The following is a 17,903-nucleotide window of genomic DNA, read 5'->3' as shown; positions in this document are numbered from 1 at the left end:
CCATCTCCCCGTGGGTGTTGCCTTGCCGAGCTGCATCCGCTCCACAGGTCAGCCCGAGCAGGGTTAAAAAATACACTTCAATCCCCTCCGTGTAAGCCCCAGTGTAAACCTGTCCCACTGACCCATCCCTCCTCTAATACCACTGCCTTAATCCGATTATGAAACTGGACGTGCAAGTGCTCAGGGGAGGTGGCAGCAGTCTCTGGCCAGCAGCTGCCCTGGCCCTCCTCCTTCTCCATGTGAGACAGCCGTTCTCCGAGCAGCAAGCCCTGCACGCCCAACTCCACAGGATTACTCCCTTGCCTCGCCCAGGGAAGTATCTGTATTGCTACCTCCTCCTGAACAGTCACTGGAGAGGGCAAAGTACTGCCCATGCCCTGGCACAGGCAGCCACGGGCTTTGCCAATAGAGAGCCCACAGCCCCAGCCAGGAAAGGGAGAGGGTCCTACCCTCAGCCCCCCAGGACAACACAGGACACCCAGCTCCACCTCACGGCCAGATGGATGGAAGGAGCCTTACTGCCATTTCCAGTACCATCATAAGCAGACAGAGATCATATTTGATGCTCTTGGCCTTGTCTAACACATCCACTCCAGGTGACAACAAACAACCTGGCTCCCGCTCATCTCACACACTTACCATTCTGGCTCAGCCTTCCTCAGCCAAGTAAACAAACACCTGAGAAACATGCCAAGCATCCAGGCTGGAGCCACAGGGGACATAAGCCTTGACACAGACCCGAAGCAACTCCTCAGCAACTTCCCAGGACACACAGTTAGGGAAGTGGGCACTGAGGGCAGCTCCTCACACTGTCATTCCCCATTGCCACTTGTTCCTGCATCTGCACCATCTCCCTTCATGGTACAACACAATTGTGATGTGCTGGAGGGAAACCCGATGTGGTTGAAAAATAGTTCAAGAGGTTTTATTATCTGGTTTTGTTCATTTTAAAATCTAGATCCATTCCCCCATCCAGTTCACAAGAAGGCTGGAGAAATAGCTGTTCTCCTCCCCACTGGGACAAAGCTGTGACAAAGGCACTCTGAGGCAGTGCCACTCCCAACTCAGGTAGCTGGAGACCACAAACCCATCACAAGGAGAGATGGGCACAAGAAAAAAAAAGTGTCAACGAGCACACGCCCACTGCTAACTTACTCTGCCAGACCAGCCCTCCTCTCTGCAGAGCCTGGGAAGCAGGAGCAACTGCAAGTGGCAGAGCCCAGTGCACATCCACACAAACCCATGGCACAGAAATATCCCAGGCAATGGCCGGGCACTGCCACAGCACTCAAGCACTCAGACAGTGTATCTGCAACTGCTTCATCCCAAACCACACCTCATGTTGTGAGGAGAGCTGTAGCCTTCATTCTTCTGAGCTTTTTCCTACAGCTCTGCTTTGAGATCAGGTGTCTACCCAGCACCCCAAAATGAACTTGCCTTGCAAAAATGTATTTATTTTAACACATGTACTCTATTTGACAGCTGTTTCCTGCTAAAAACTAAATCTTATACAGATATATAAGTGTGTGTGTGTATATATATATATATAGGTGTATATATATATATAGGTGTATATACATATATTTAATTCCGGGGCTTCAACTCTGTGTATGGCTATAACTGATGTATTTTATTGCCATTAAAACGTACACATGACCATCTTTACGTCGCCTTTCAAGGCAACCTGAGAGCTGAGCTGGGTGGTCTCAGCACACACCTGTGAGGTAAAGCAGGGCCCAGATCCCCCCTAACTCTTGCTACAGGGGATACATCTCATACCACACACAACCTGGGCAGACCCTCGAACTGAGGGACCACAGCCAGCACCCACCAAAGCTGTGCCTGCACTGACTCTACAACCACCCCCAGCCATAACTGGGCAGCTATTGTGGTGGTGAAGCACAGCCCCCCCTTCTTCCCTCCCCACCCACCACCGCCACGTTGGGCCTTTCCTGGCTGGGTTGCGCCGGGCCCCAACAAAGGCGGCCGCCGGCGGGGCTGTTGCGATGGCAACGCGGCCGCCATGGCAGCTGGGGCCCGGATTAGCGGCTCACAAAGCCGCCCCGCAGCGCTCGGTGCCCGCGGCCTGTGATGGGCTGCGGGAGAGCACCCAACGGGGGCCTCCAGCACCCCAGCACAGGCAAATCGGCATTCTCGAGGGATTCATCGCGTCGTTCCAATCCCGCTGCTGTGTGCAGGGACACCTTCCACCAGGTTGCTGCAAGCCCCATCCTACCTGACCTTGAACACTGGGATGGGGCAGCCACAGGTCCTCTGCGCAACTTGTGGCACGGCCTCACGAACTTCACAGGGTAGAACTTTATCCTAAGATCCAATCTAAATCTACTCTCTTTCAGTTTGAAGCCATTCCCCCTTGTCCTGTCACTAAGTGCCCTTGTAAATGATCACCCCCAGGAACCTGGTACCTGGAGCTAGAGGAATCGAGACAGGATGACTTGGTGCTCCCTGCTCTCTCCTCTCTAGACCCTAAGTGTTTCTATGCGTCCCCTAGATAAGAAGGAAAAAACGAGGAGTGATTTTATTTACATGCTTTCTGTCTGGGCTAAAATGTATTTTTCAAAAGCATCTATCCTAATTTAAAGGCCTTAAGTGGTGGCAAATCTAAGACACACTCAGGCTTGTGGCCTGAGGGTTACCTACAAACCTTCATGCAAAAGCCATCCAGCAGCCTGACCTCCCCTGTCCTCAGAAACAAAGCATGATCTCCCCCTGAAGCCAAGATCCAAACTGAGCTTGCCACTGGATTCTCAACCATTGACTACAAATCACCCCTGGGACCCTGCCACCGTGAGCTTGAGGAATCAAGACAGGATGACTTGCTCCTCTGAGCTCTCTTCTCTCTAGGTCCTAAGTGTTTCCATGCCTTTCCTGGACAGGCAGGAGGAAAGAGGAGCAATTTTTCTCCTGCCAGGTGCTAAAAAGCTGTGGAGCCACTTGGAAGAAGGGTGAACAGAGTTACAAAGCCCTTTCCTCAGAGGGCAAGTCCCCTGAAGAAATGCTTTAAAGGGGCATCCTTAACAGTTCTTTTTTTCACACAGTCCCAATGCAATTCCAGAAGCAGTACCGGACCCAAATGACCTGGAAAGTCTGTCTGAAAAAACATTTTCTGAGATGAGGATACCACCACGACTGAAGCTTCAGCACCTCTCACTTAAAGGTGCCATAATCGTAAATGATCCATGCAGCCTCAGCCAAAATACCTGGGGTTTTTCATGGGTTTAATCCCAGTCTAATATCTTTCAATTTTCCTGTTTCATTCCTAGTTATCTGCTATGCGGGAAGCCAATGACATCCTCAAGCAGATTTAAAAATTAATGATTTCCAATACCAGTTTGATCAGAAATGTTGGATGCACTTTCACAAGGGTAGATTTTGAAAGTTGTAAATATTCAAAGTGTTTGTGGAGATGCACATCTTCCACCTGAACTGCAAATAAAAATGGCTGAGCTGGTCCTAGAAGGAATCATGGCAACATACTTGTAGTAAAGTCAGGCAGAAAAATAGTAACTGTTGAGACAACTTCCATACGGAAAATATAAACCAAATTATCTAGAAACCACTCGGCCATCCTGTCAAGAGACACATAGCATTAACACCCCTGTGTGGTTCTCCCAGCTACACCAACAGGACAGGCCAGTTCCAGGGAGGAGGATGCATGGACAGAGAGCCTGGCTCCTAGGAGCAGGTGTCCTGTGCCATTAAGACCCTTCTTACCCCACTCTGCTGGCCACTCTCAGAACTCTGGGAATGAGACTTGGCCAAGGGGACAGAGCCTGCTCCATGCCACAGGTGAGCAGAACAGCCTGTCCAGGTGTTCCTGCCTGCTCTCACACAGGCATCCGGCAAATATCAGATGAACCCCAGAATGACCATTACTGCTACAGTGTTTTCGGCTATGTGCCTGCCAGATGCAGAGCACAGAGAACCCTTTGTTCCAGAGGCATTGTTACCACAGGCCAAACCGCCTACTGCCACAAGAGAGGTGATCAGATTCCCCTTCTCCTCCCCTCCCCATCTGTTCATGGCAACCATGTTAAGTGTGAGAATTTACATAAATTGCCCTCTGATCTGTGGAAGAAAATCCAAAATTCAGTTTGGAAATCCATAGCAGGTTGACAAGTAGCTTTGATCCCTGAAATTTCCAGAGAGGAGCAGATTAAGGATTAATTAATTAACATTCTCCCAATCCAAAGTGAGGAAAATCATGCCCACTGTATGCACAGAAACAAGTCTTCCTTGAAAGACATTTGCCATCAGTATCTGAAGGGTCTCCCATTAGTCAGCACAGAAAACTCATTTCATACACCCAAATCAACCACCCCATTTTTCTGGCAGGAGTACATGAATACGCATTTGTAACAGACCTACAAACCCTCATCAGATCCAGCACCTCAGATACTGTGATTTTCTCTCATTGGAACAGTAAATGCCATCACCCCAATGAGATCTCAGGACCTCTCAGGCAAAGGGTCCAGAATTTGGATGAAGTATTAGATGGCAGCCCAAAGGTCAGAACCCCCCTCAGACCTTAGATCTTTTTTCTTGTTTGCTTCCAGGGTATTTTTAGAGAGGAAACCTCTGGGCAAGAGCTGCCTCAGAGAGAGGCCAAGCTTTCATGACCGACTCATCCACACACAATTACCTCAGGCCCATCGAGAGATGTAGACTGGTTTTAAGCACTTTCCAAGCACCCTTGGTGCTGCAACTGATTAGTGAGTCATGCAAAGACGTCATTGTGAATGTATTTCCTGCACTGCTGCTTCACCAAATGCAAAAGCATACAACAAAACCATGAGTTCAAACACCTGATTCGGGTGCAGGCCCCCATTTCTTCCAGGACCTCTGCACTTCCAATTTCCGTAAAGATCAGCTTCTCTCCTGATGACACGCGAAAGATTGGCTGCACCAAGTTAGAGCAGAGCTCTGCCTTGCCCAAAACCTCCCAAGATATCAACCAACAACAGACAACTTTGGAAGAACATAAAGATAAGGCAAGAATATTACCGTAGATCCCAGAACACTATCCCCTTCCAAGCTATTTGTGATTTGGAGATTTTCTGAATTCAAAGGGGTGTCTGTGTAAGTTAAAAGACCTTCCATGAATTTGCCCAAACATTTTGGAGCTTATGTAAATTTTAGCAACAACATCCTGTGGCAAAGATTTCACAGTTTATATATGCTCCATGAGAAAAAGACTATTTGTTCTAAGCCTTCTCCTACCTTGCAATTTATATGACTTTCTCTACCACAAAACTTCATTAGACCAACTCTTGCATTAGAAAGATGATCAGAGTTTTTTCAGTTTTGATTTGAAACAAATAACCTTTCTTACAAGATCAGAGACCCAACAGTCCAAAGAAATTACTCTGACGGACAATCCCTTTTCCTCCCCAAAAATAATACAGAACAACATGTTCCCATAGGTCAAAGTAGAAAAGGAGAAATCTGCAACTTGAGTTCCTCTGGCATTTTCATACATGTTGAACTAGACAGAGGACTAGCTGTGCCTGAGGTGGTAGGTGCAAGACACCTTCCTCCTCTCTTTGTGTTGCAGGTTTCAGTGAGGGTGGTAGCCTGAATCTAGAGAAGCTGTTGAAATAATTCCTTGTGCTGTCTAAAGATGTTCAACACCATCCAACTTAAGCCAAACTACTTGGCTACACATACTGTGAATGAAAGTCTTTCCAGGACTTCTGCCCTACAGTTGAAAAAATAATCTCCTTTAGAAAGCATGTGCATGGCCTGAGCTTGCATCTCAGAGAGATTCAAGTTTTGGAACCAGAGAAGTGTTTCCTAGAGATCCCACTATGTTCAAAGTCCTTGCAGCTGCACCTGACAAACCACAGCCAGCTTGAGGTCACTTCTCAGTCTCTCTCCCTGTACTAAAAAAAAACCTTTGTATTTTCTTTCTCAGGAAAACAGTAGCCCTAGTATTTTAGTCAGAGTTTTGGACGGGAAAAAAAACCCAAAATGATTCTTCTTAGAAGCAGAGACTCTCACACTGTATTTGGGATCTTCTTTGAAGCTTCACCTTTTGTGCCTGTTAAAATCAAGTATTTTGATATGAAGAACTGGGGTACCAGCCTCTCCCTTTCTTGCTTTATCACTAAGTAATACTCATGGGTTTCTTTTTCACACATTTTCACCCTTCTTTTGCCACTTCCATTTTACAAAGTTGAGAGAAGGTTTTGGACACAGCAAAGAAAGAAAACAAAACGAAACAAAAATAGGAGAAAAAGCAGAAATGCCAAAATGGAAAAATCAGATTTGGGAATTTTGTCTAATGAAATAAAAAACCATTTCCTTTGCAGCCCAACTAAACTTCCATTTTTTCCTGCTAATGGACGTAGGAGGTTCTGACCTGACACAAACCACCTTGGTAGACATGTGAGCTGCAGTTCACGGATTTGAACTGGAGAGAACATTATGATAATCTAATTTGACCTCATCTGTTCTGCAGGCCATAGCACTTCCTCTTGTAATTCCTTCAGCATGTACATGCTTTCTGTCTGGGCTAAAATGTATTTTTCAAAAGCATCTATCCTAATTTAAAGGCCTTAAGTGGTGGCAAATCTAAGACACACTCAGGCTTGTGGCCTGAGGGTTACCTACAAACCTTCATGCAAAAGCCATCCAGCAGCCTGACCTCCCCTGTCCTCAGAAACAAAGCATGATCTCCCCCTGAAGCCAAGATCCAAACTGAGCTTGCCACTGGATTCTCAACCATTGACTACAAATCACCCCTGGGACCCTGCCACCGTGAGCTTGAGGAATCAAGACAGGATGACTTGCTCCTCTGAGCTCTCTTCTCTCTAGGTCCTAAGTGTTTCCATGCCTTTCCTGGACAGGCAGGAGGAAAGAGGAGCAATTTTTCTCCTGCCAGGTGCTAAAAAGCTGTGGAGCCACTTGGAAGAAGTTACAAAGCCCTTTCCTCAGAGGGCAAGTCCCCTGAAGAAATGCTTTAAAGGGGCATCCTTAACAGTTCCTTTTCACACAGTCCCAATGCAATTCCAGAAGCAGTACCGGACCCAAATGACCTGGAAAGTCTGTCTGAAAAAACATTTTCTGAGATGAGGATACCACCACGACTGGAGCTTCAGCACCTCTCACTTAAAGATGCCATGAACTGAAGAGATGAAGACCATTCATGGTGTCTGGGACACCCATAAAGGCAGGATTCTGGGAGACCTCGTAAACCTGGGAGGCCCCAGCACATCATAGAGAGCCACCAAAAGAGACTGTATCAAAATCATGTTTTCCATGAGTCATACCTGAAATTGAAGGCAACAGGCTTTTCTTAGCCCTACAAACCATACATTGGCACATTCAGAGCTCAGAAACCTAGAGCTGAAGGCTACAGGGGCTTTCCTCTGAAACGCACTTTCCCGCTGATCCTGCTCATCAGCCATACCGAGCTATCTACTGGGGAGAATCTCTCGGGAAACAGTTCTCCTGGCCATGGGTGAATTATTTGAGGCTTAGCCTGGAAGATGGCTACAGGCCAGGAATGATGCTTTACACAAGAGCTCTGAGGAGTCTCTCATCTGAAGTGAACAGATGAGTCAGAAAACTCCCCCAAAACCATCAAGTCAATCTGACCAGCCCTAACCTCTCCCCATGAAAACTCCCCAGAGCCAAGGGGACAGCTGCTCCGGCCTCATGAAGGCTTGGAGCACTGGATGTTGTCTGGGACACTGGTTCTTCGGAAATGAATCGCACCGAGCTATGTAGAACTCTCCCCTCTGCCCACTCCAGAGAACAGTCTCACACAACCAGTCCTTGCCAGTCTCCTGATGTCAGGACACCTCTCAGCACACAACCATTAAACAAGAGAAACATAACAGGACAACACCCCAAAAGAGCTGAAAAGGGCTGCTCAGACTAGAGCACCTGTAACTGCCTGTAAACTGAATACTCCATGACATGCTTCTTCTTTGAATTAGCAGGGATACAGTCAAGATTAAAAGGGGATTATGCCCAAGGCATTTTGTTTTCCTATCAAACACACCCATCAGCAGCATAGGAGAACTTGCAAGTCAAACAACCTTTAGACTGCACAGACACATGCAGTAGCACCCTCAAGGATGCTACCACTTGTGTCTTGGGGACACAAGAGAATTTGCTTATTTCTTATAGAAAATGAAACCACACAGAGCTAACAACTGGCAAACATGGGGATATCTGACCACTTTCTCTTAGGAGTGAACTTTGCACACGAGGACGTGCAAATTTGGCTTCAGAAGCTGAACAAAGGTTCTGAGCAGGTACTTGTCCCAAACTTTCTGCCCAAAAGTTTCAGCAATATGGCAAATCTGGTTACAAAACTCCTTTTCCTTTCACTAATTAATGTGCCTTAACATAACATCACCCTTTTGCAGAAAATTTCAAAAGAACATAAATACCAAGCCTTCATCCCCACACTGCAGTGCTTATGGTACTTCCCTCCATGTCCATGATGCTATCAGCAATGTTCTGGCCAGGTTACCACCCACCCACCAAACCATGTTCTTCCCTCCTAACTGGGCAGGAAGGTCCCAACAGCTTCAGAATCCAACACTTCCTGCCCCAAAGAGCAAACCCATGCACACCACCACTGAACAACAGTGAAACAGTCACAAAGTCCTGCCACAGAGGTGACCACACTCAGCACTTGGGTACAATGATCCCCTTCAGTTCCTAATCCCATTAAAAATCTCGGGATCCTTCAGTCTAATACTGATGATATTGCTCCTGGGGATGCTGACAACCTCCTCAGCTGAAAGGTCACAACTGAGCCCCCTTCAATCCTCAGATTTGGTCCAGTCTCACAATTCACACACCTGGCTGTCATGGACCATGGCACAAGCGACTTCCAGCCACAGTAGCCCACCCTTCCCTGAGCCACCTGCCACAGAAGAGCCAGACCAACACAAGGGACAGCCTTAGTGCCAAACTTTCTTCAGCTGTACAAAACTTACAGCACCACTCGCCCAAGACTCAGCAGGAGAAGTTTCAGGACCAAAACACTTATTTTTAATAAAGGATTATTGAAAGATCAATCACAAGGTTTTGAGTTAGAAACAGGCCAAAATCAGAGGTTTGATAAAGCAGCCACTCCGTTAGGAGTGTCTACAAACCTTCCTCCAGCATTTGAACAAACTGTAAATCTGTGAGCCACAAGATGCTTCTGGATAGGGAAAAACTGGAAAACCATTTCCCATAGCCGAGGTCCTAGCAACTCTGGGAACAAGGATAAACTCTGTTTCAAATCATCACAGGGCAGGAGTCACTGGCTGTAGCCCCTACAAGGACATTACAACTAGCCAGCGTCCGTAACTGACCTTCAATCTACTTAACCCTTGCAAAAGACTCAAGCTTCTAATCCCGCCACAACAAAAGTTCAGAAAAACTCCTTTTGCCCCAGAAGCAACAGCTTTGATCCAACACCACTCAAGAGACTTACCTTCCCAAACTGCTCAAAATACTGTTTCACATCCTCCACAGTAGTGTTCACAGACAGACCACCCACAAATATCTTCTTCGTTCGGGTCACCATCTGGAAAAGGGAAGGACAGAAATTCACCATGTAAACCCAGAGTGAGCAGAGAACGAGACTCAAAAGGCCACTAACTCCCCTCTGCTGCTGGGAAGCATTTTTCCCTTCGCTCCACTTGAGCTTCCACCTTCTTGAAGCCCTCTGGCCAAACATGGCTGGCAGGTCTATCCCACACCACATTCATGCTCTTGCCCTCACAGATCCCATCACATGTGCCAGCACCCAGCCACCACCTCCTTGTCAGACAATTACCAGCCTCTCCCCTCACCAACCTGCCACCGCTCCCTTGGCACTGTGACACCACCCCAAATGCATAGGGCACAGCTGTCCCCTCCCCAGCCCTGCCACTTTGCACAGCCAGCCTCCTCCAGGCAACCCCAGAGGTACCTGCTCTGCTTCCAGGGTGGCAGGAGGCCTGCCAGCACAGGCAGGTTCCCTAGGCTCTGCCCTCCTACCCCACAAATTGCACAGCATTCCAGTCTGAGATGGAATAAGCCTCATTTCACTACCATTCCCCAGTCACTTAAATGGAGCCCAGTCAACACCCAGTTAAATCACTTTTGCCTCTGCAAGAAGGCAAAGACAAGATCCTTCTGCCACTTCTCACTGATACAGCTGGGACGAGGAAGAAAACTAACTACCCTGAGAGGGGCCATGGCTGCTAGGCTGAGGCACACCGACATCCTTTGAACCAGCTCTCCAGCTGCATCCTCCCCTTAGCTGCTTGGCTACACCCCTGCTCTTAGAGGAACACATGGTCCTAATTACCCCAAGGAGCATAGGGCTAATCCGCAGCAATTCCCTGGCTTGGAGAGCAGCCCGTTCTAACACTAAAGCACCTTCTGTCACCAAACTGCTTAATGGAATTAACCCAATTCCTACCATGTGCTTCCTGGCTCCAGTTACTTGGGATACCTGCTCACCAATTGTTCTCAGTGCCTGAACCCCTTACTTCCCTCCCAGCACCAGTCTCCTTTTCCCTCTCTGCTTCTCAACACAACTTCTCCCCAGCTCTTTCACCCATAACAGCACTTGGAATACACCTAAAACTTTAAACTTTAAAACTCACATCCAAGAGCCAAGTTAAAGGAAGACCCAAAGCCTAAAGGCAGTCTCCAGCCTGCTGCTGGCTCCTCAGCTAAAAGTTTCTAGCTGCACACCTGGAAAAAGTTCCTGCCACTGCGCATTTTAATGCCAGAGCCTCTTGCAGGTTAAGATCCAACACCAAACTCCTTCTGCCTTTTCCAGTGCTGAAGCACACAAGGATATTTCACAAAACGAAATCCTTCTCCCCTTCCCTGCCACACACCTATTTATCACACACAGGTGCACACACACAACATTCTTCCACCTGTGTCACATCACAGCATGGAGCTGTTCCACATCTCCTAAGGCCTGGAACTTCCAACCATTGTCTGCAATTTCAGAAGGACTAAGTTCGCCCTGGGCAGCATTTAATCCACCAGCTCTATCTAGTGCATCCTGAAGTACAACCAAGGGGCCTCCTGGTTCCTTCAGCGCCATGCAAACTCCCAGCACTGTGCTCCAGGTGAGTCCTGAGCAAACCCCAGCAAGCAACTTCGTTGCATGCACTGGCCACCTTGCTCAGAAGGACAAGGTTCACCACCACAATTTTTCCCTTTGGGGCACAAGGGCTGCCCCCAGTGCTTACCTTGGGCTGTGCTCGGCGAGGGAATGCTACCTTCGGGTCAATCTGAAAGAGATGTGAGGAAGAATAGGTGAATACACTTTTCCTGCCTATTTACAGACAAGAGTTTCCTCCATGTGTGCAGCTGTCTCTGCCCATGTGGCACCTTGCCAAAAACCCAAAGAATCTACCTGAGGTGCATAAAATGAAGCTAGCTGCAGACATCTTTCTGTCTTGGTAAGGTGTAATCCAGGGAGACTACAAGTCCCAGCATGCAGTGGTCCATCTCCAGCTGAGCACTGGGCAGATGCACTGAGAGCCCATCACATGCTGAGATTAACAGGCTGGGCTGCACCCTCTGGCTCGGCCTGCCCCTAGGTGCCTTGCATCACCAGCCTCATATTAAAAGTGGTTTCTTTTGCCTTTTTGCTCTCACCCTTCACTCTGCCTACAAGTACAGAGCTCACCTGGGTAGCAAGGAGACAGAAACGAAGCAGCGCACAAACCCCCAAACGTTTCATCCCTTCAAACACAGACTGAAGCAATAAAAGAGCAGACAGGATGGCACAAATTAACCCGAGGAGCCCAGGCCCCCTGTCTGCAGAGGCTGCAGCCGCAGGGATCGTGCTGCCCCTCTCCCCAGGCCGCACTGCACACAAAGCCGCAATGTCTCCCTCCCTCCCTCTGCGGGCTGAGCCTAGCCTCCATTATGCCTGTTCAGCTTCCCTGTAAACCTGCTGCCGGCTGGAGCAGCCAGGTCCCAAGCCGCCATCCAGGTGCCACACGTTCTGCTGGGCTCAGCATGGATGAGCGTGTGCCTACACTGGCCTCACACCACCACCAGCACCACCACAAAAGCTGGGACAACACTAATGCAGCTGCAAGCCAAACACCCACAAAGCCTTCTCTCCTCCTCAGCCACCACCTCTTTCTTTATAGCCTATTTTTACAGCAACTCCTGTAAAGTTACATCACATCGGGGATGATCCAGACCTACAAATCAGCTTACAAAGACCTGTGGTAAAGGCAGGTTTGGCTCATCCCTGCACTTGGACAGGCTGCAGCTGGGAGGGCAGCCTGAAGCCGTTGTCCCATCAGCCCAGCAGCTCCAACAGCCCAAAAGGAAGCTGTGTTTCTCCAGCTCCTCTCACTGCTTTGTTCAGCTTTCCAGCCTGGCTGCCCTCCTGTCCCGCATCCTTTTACTTGTCTCACAGCCACGGAGCTTGGCCCCCCTGCGCCCTTCCACCAGCTTCTCTCCCTGCCTTCCGCACCTCCATCCTGACTCACAGCTTACAACTTAAATAAACTCAGCATGTAGGTAAACAGAGGCAAAAGTGAAGAGCACAAATAAACTCAAAAATAAACCTTCCTCCCCAAGCTCCAAGTGCCAGCTGATTAGCATACCCTCCAGTGCCTCCCTCGGGCATCAGAACCATCCAGGCCCTCCCCTCCCCACACACACACACCCCCACTGCTTCCTGGCTAGTGCAGACACCCACAGCGAATTCTGAGGATGGGGGACGGCAGGAGACCAGGAGGTTGATGGCAGATAATAAGCAAAAACAATAACCTACTGTCTTTTACTTCTCAGTCAGTGTCATTCAGCTCCTGCCAATAAGATGCTTTCATACTCAGCAATGCTAAGCTCAGCTTCATTTTCTCATTACCCTGAGTGTGATCAACTGGGCAGAGATAACATGTCCTCCTGGCTGAAGAGAGCAGGCAGTCATTTCACAAATTCTTCTGCACAACCAGCTATTGTTGCAGGTAGAGGGAGGCTGGGGTGACCGACTGCAAGCGCAGCCCTGGGAACATGCAGAGGGGAGTGAGTTTGGTGCCAGACTCAAGTTACTCAAACCGGACTGCTCCTTGGTGGCTGGAGTCTTTCCTAATTAAAGCAAAAGCACTGGTACCTTATTCCCTCACTTCTGGTGTTAAAACAAATAGCCCTGGAGGAGTTGTGTTTCAGTGTCACCCACTGACGTAATGGATCCTTTTTACAAACCCAGATAGAAATCTGCTAAGAGCATTCAGAACTGCTCAGATTGTATCCAAAAAACAAAACTCCAGATCAGGCTGCTGTGAATGGAAGTTACCTGAGCTCAAACTGCTTCCAGTTCACCCCACAAGGCTTTGGGGATGAGGAATCCCACTGATGTCGCAAGTGTATCAACAGGCCAGCCAGGTCCCGGGGGCCACCTACAGCCCCATTTCATAGCTCAGGTCGCGTAACTCCTGTCTTAGTCCAGCTGCTATCAGTGTTCCAAAGCACAGGGAGGGCTGGGAAGGACCTGTGAGACATCAGGTCCGAGTTTGTTCGTTCATTGTACCTCTGCCACTACCTCCGCCCTGCTGGTCTGCACTGCCAGGGAGCTGCAGATCACTCCATCCACCACAAAAGACAAACCCAGCAAAAAAACTCAATGACAGCAACAAAGAAATGATGGGGTGACCCAGCACTGCCAAGTGCTCTTCCCAGAGCATGTAAAGAAGCAGCTCAAGACAGCAACCAGCTGCAGCTCTACAAAGTCACGCAAATCTTTTACCTTGAGAATGCTGTAAAGCCAATTCTCATATCAAGTATTTTCAAAAATAACCCTGTAGTCTGCTGCTATCCAGCTTACAAAAAAGAGGAGTCTGAAAAGGACAAGGCTGTCCCGAAGAATCAGGCCAACTGCCTTCATTAGGGTAGGAAGAATCAGAAAACAATGAAGCAACAAGTTGAGCAGACACTGTCTATCAAATGCTGTTTGCCAGGAGACACCAAGCCTCAAGAAAAGGCTGTCCTTACAGGACACCAGGCCTTTTTCTGCAAAGTTTCATAAAGCTCTAAATTAAGATTTAGATGAGCTTGTGTCATTTAACCCATGACTCACAGCAGAGCCTTTCAGCTCAGCAGGGAAAAAGCATATGGAGGTTCCATGTGCTAACACAAGACCAACCTCTCATGAGGCAAAACACCCCAAAACATCTGAACCAGCTGAAAACAGCACAAAATAAAAAACGAGAATGAAGGGGGAGAAGGATCAAAGTTCCTAACAAAGGAGGGGCCTGGCGAAACTGTCCCCATTCTCCGTGCTGTGCCGGCCGGGCAAGCGGGCCAGATGCAGCAGGGAATTTCAATGGCTGGCCGGTCCCCACGTGCCCTGCGCCATGAGGCCCTTCTGTTCTCCTGCAGTGCCCACCATCCCTCCCCGCCCTCGTGGGCTGCACTGTGGGCTGCAGAGTGCCTTCGCACAGCCAGCAGCGGCAGCTTGGGGAGAAGAATAGACACCATGGGTTTCAGCTCACTCCTAGCCACGAAACACTTCCAGGATTAGTGCTACAACAGACATCCATCACTTGCCTTTCCAAGAGGCGTCTACGCCAGCCTACAGACTCACAACAGGACTAGCTGATCAGACACTGTGTTTACACAGGCTAGTAAAAAAAATAAAGAGAAAAAAGAAAACCCTGGGTCCTCCTCAAAAGACTTTACTGTAAATCCCCCTCAGAGAAAAACTCACTTTACATCACTCCTGGAAGGAGGAGAGCTAGGAATCCTGGGGACCCAGACTCAGTCAGGAAGGCTGGGGTAGGTTTAACCAGGAGCTCCCGTGGGGAGGAAGGACCTGTGCACATCAAAGGGAGTGATCCAGGCAGTTAAACAGGAACAGACATAAATCTTGCTGCAACTCATGCCGTAAACCCTAAGAAAGAGGGTCTTACTCTCCCGCCCTCTCCTTCTGCCAAGATAAAGGCTAGGACGCCTGGGCCATGCACTGTAAGAAATAAAGCTGTGCATTTGGACTCCTCAGCAGCCCTCACCTGGAGCCAGAACATGTCCCCTCACCATGCCATCCCCTTGCAGCCCCTGCCACTCCCCCATCCCTACCTTCACCCCAGGGCATCAATAAGGAAAAGGAATTCAGTGGAAGGCAAGTCACTAAAACTAAAGAGAAGGGACCTCCCACTCAGACATCTCCCCCCCCACCCCTCGAAACAGCCTGCACATCTCCTGAGTGCCACAAATTCACAAGGCAGGACCCACCATGTTATGCCACTAGTCCAGTGAGCCACCAAATCTTTCTGCTGGCCCAGCTGGGGCTCCTCATCACCCCAACTTGCAGAATGAGGGCTGGAGCCACAGCCACTCCAAGAGGCTGGTGGTGGCCCACATAGGCAGGCACTGACCACACTCGGAGACAATAAAGTCCTGAACCTCCATGACTGTTGCAAAAACTTTGCCTGGGGAAACCACAAGAGGTGCACAGCATGAAGGCTCTCTGCCGGGAAGGGGGGGCACAGGCCACCATGGCCAGGGAAGCAGGGCCTGGGCGCCAGGGAACAGCACCCCTGAGAAGTGATCAGTGCTCAGCAGCACACAGGATGAAAGGGCGGCTTCCCTCTCTCCAAACGCAGCCACATCTTATTTCCCAGGACAAATCCTCATCCCAAATGTGCTCAGGTGACCCAGCTTCGAGAGGGCTAGAGTCACCGCCCAGATGGGCCTTACAACCAACGGGTGAGAGGAAAACCATCACCAGGATCTACAGACCCACACCAGGAATCGGCACACGGTGAGCCCACTGCTTGGGCGGCAGCTAGGCTACCCGCCGGCAAGCGGCACAGAGAAGGGAACCATCGATCCGTATCAGGAATCGATAGTTTACAACCTCTAACTGGAAATCAAACACTACAGTCGACGGCTGCTCTGAGCACAGCCGCTCCGCCGGCAAATACACCCCTGAGATGAGAGAAGTCATCTCACCGTCTTGGAGTCCAGTTCATGTCTGGATTGGGCCAGGACCTTGTCGACGCCAGCCTGGTCCATGAACGTGACGAACCCGAAGCCCCTGAGCCCCGCAGCCCGGGCAGAAGAGGGGATGCGGAGAGAAGAGAGAAAGTTGGTTAAAGTGGCGGCCGGGCCGCGGCAGGGTCAAAGGGAGGCGCGGGCCCGGCCTCTCACCTGGATCTCTTTGTCAGCGGGTCCCGCATCACCAGGCACTCCTTCACCTCGCCGAACTGGCTGAAGTACTCCCGCAAGCCCTCTGCAAGCACAGCATCCACCGTGGATGTCCCGTCCCGTCCTGGTCCGGCCCGGCCCGGCGCCGCCACCCCCCCCGCCCCGGCTCAGCCCCAGCTCCACCACCCCCAGCCCCAGCGGCAGGTGCGGGGCACCGCGGCGCTCACCTTGCGTGGTCTGCCAACTCAGTCCCCCGATGAACATTTTGCTGCGGGAGGAAGGGGAGAGCCGTGAGCGGGGCCGCGCCGGGGGGCCGCGGCGCCCCGCGGGGGTGGCGGCGGCGGCGGCGGGGCCGCGCGGGGAGGGGAGGGCGCGGATCGGCCATGTTGGCAGCGGCACCGCCGCTGCTGCCGCCGCCGCGCCTGCCCGGGCCGGGCGGCCAGGGCCGGGGGAGGGGGCGGCCGCGGCCGGACCGGGAGGGGCGGTGGGGGCGGCCGGCGGCGGCTGCCGCGGCGGTACCAGGGGTCGTGCGGGGAGTCCGGGGAGGCGAGGCCGGGCTGGCTGCCGTCTGTCTCCATTCGGACCTCTTCTCCCTGCGAGGAGCGGCGCCGTACTCCCGGGGCAGATGAGCGCTGGAAAAGGGGCCGGACGGACAGGCCATGCTGCCCCCTCCCCCGACCCCTCTCCGCCGGGCGGGGAGGGAGCGAGGGAGGAGGGCCCGGCGGGCACAACCTGCCCGGCTCCTCCCACCCCCGCCGGCCCGCCGGCCGCCCTGCGCATAAAACCCGCCGGCTGCAAAGGGGCTGAGTGCTGGGAGCCGTGTCTGCACCGTGCTGGGGGAGAGCGTCCGACCCCGGGCGCGGCGGCGGCGGGAAGCAGCCTGGGAGCCCGTGGCCGCTTTGTCCTTGGCCGCCCCGCCCGCACCTGCCCCAGGGCGGCGGACAAAGGGCGGTGGAGCCAGGCCTGGCCCGGTGCGCTCGGGCTCGCTGCGGCGGACCCCGGAGACACCGGCCCTGTTCCTCCCGGTGTTTCGCCGCCGCCGCCGAGGGCGCTTCCAGGTCGGGACTAGGACTGCCCTGCTCACCCCGGGGCCCCGACCGGGCAGCGGGGAGTCGAGGCACCTTCCCGGAGCCCTGGTACCTCCGTACCCCCTGGCAGCCCACGGGGACCCTGCAGGGGTCAGGGGCTTCCCGGCCTCACCGGTTGCTGCCCCGCACGGGAGTGCCTAGGCTGCAGGACCCGGGGCAGAGCTGCTGCCGGGCACCACGGAGCCCCGTAGAGCCCCGCAGCACCAGGTACGCACAGCCCAGCCGCTCTCCTCTGCCCGCGGCTCACTGGGAAGAGGGTAGCCTGGTCCCTAAGGCACTGCGCAGTTTCTTGCTCACTCAGGCTGACAGACTCGTGCCGAGCCCCAGCCGAGTTCCACAGCCACACAAGTTCATTCACATGCTGCTTCTCGAGCAGGTCTGTGCACTCTGCCTCTGCTCTTGGGCAATCTACCCCGAGTGGCTGGAGGAGCTCAGCGAGGAACAAATGAAATACCTGTAAAGTTGGAGTTGAGAGCTGAAAGCTCGCCTGACTGCGCCAAGCATCGCTCTGGGAGAAGGCACTTGTTTGTATCCATGGCATATCAGAACAGAGCAGTGCCCAAAACCTCTGGTGACAGTGCTGTGAGCCCTTCTCGTGGCAAGAGGGTATCACTGGATCCCAGGAATGTGCTACTGTATTGCGAAATACTCCCCACAGGCATCCCT

General features: G+C 51.5%; 1 protein-coding gene across 4 annotated transcripts in view; it reads right to left on the bottom strand.

Annotated features, from left to right (window-relative positions):
* Window positions 1-16,928, bottom strand: part of MSI1 (musashi RNA binding protein 1) — a 30,428-nt gene extending 13,500 nt beyond the window's left edge. Inside the window, exons 1-6 of one of the 4 annotated variants that reach the window (XM_039561100.1) lie at window positions 16,734-16,928; window positions 16,377-16,417; window positions 16,153-16,234; window positions 15,955-16,039; window positions 11,229-11,270; window positions 9,464-9,556 (exon numbers count right to left, since the gene is read on the bottom strand). In XM_039561100.1, the coding sequence (XP_039417034.1) occupies window positions 9,464-9,556; window positions 11,229-11,270; window positions 15,955-16,039; window positions 16,153-16,234; window positions 16,377-16,417; window positions 16,734-16,810 (420 nt within the window). In that variant the 5' untranslated portion in view covers window positions 16,811-16,928. Of the gene's footprint in view, window positions 1-9,463; window positions 9,557-11,228; window positions 11,271-15,954; window positions 16,040-16,152; window positions 16,235-16,376; window positions 16,418-16,668 lie in introns of all 4 variants that reach the window. The other 3 variants (XM_039561098.1, XM_039561101.1, XM_039561099.1) reach the window with 3 other exon arrangements.
* Window positions 16,929-17,903: the final 975 nt, after the last annotated feature.

The sequence above is a fragment of the Corvus cornix genome, chromosome 15 (assembly GCF_000738735.6).
Source record: "Corvus cornix cornix isolate S_Up_H32 chromosome 15, ASM73873v5, whole genome shotgun sequence".
Lineage (NCBI taxonomy): Eukaryota > Metazoa > Chordata > Aves > Passeriformes > Corvidae > Corvus > Corvus cornix.
This window is presented reverse-complemented; position numbering and strand designations above follow the sequence as displayed.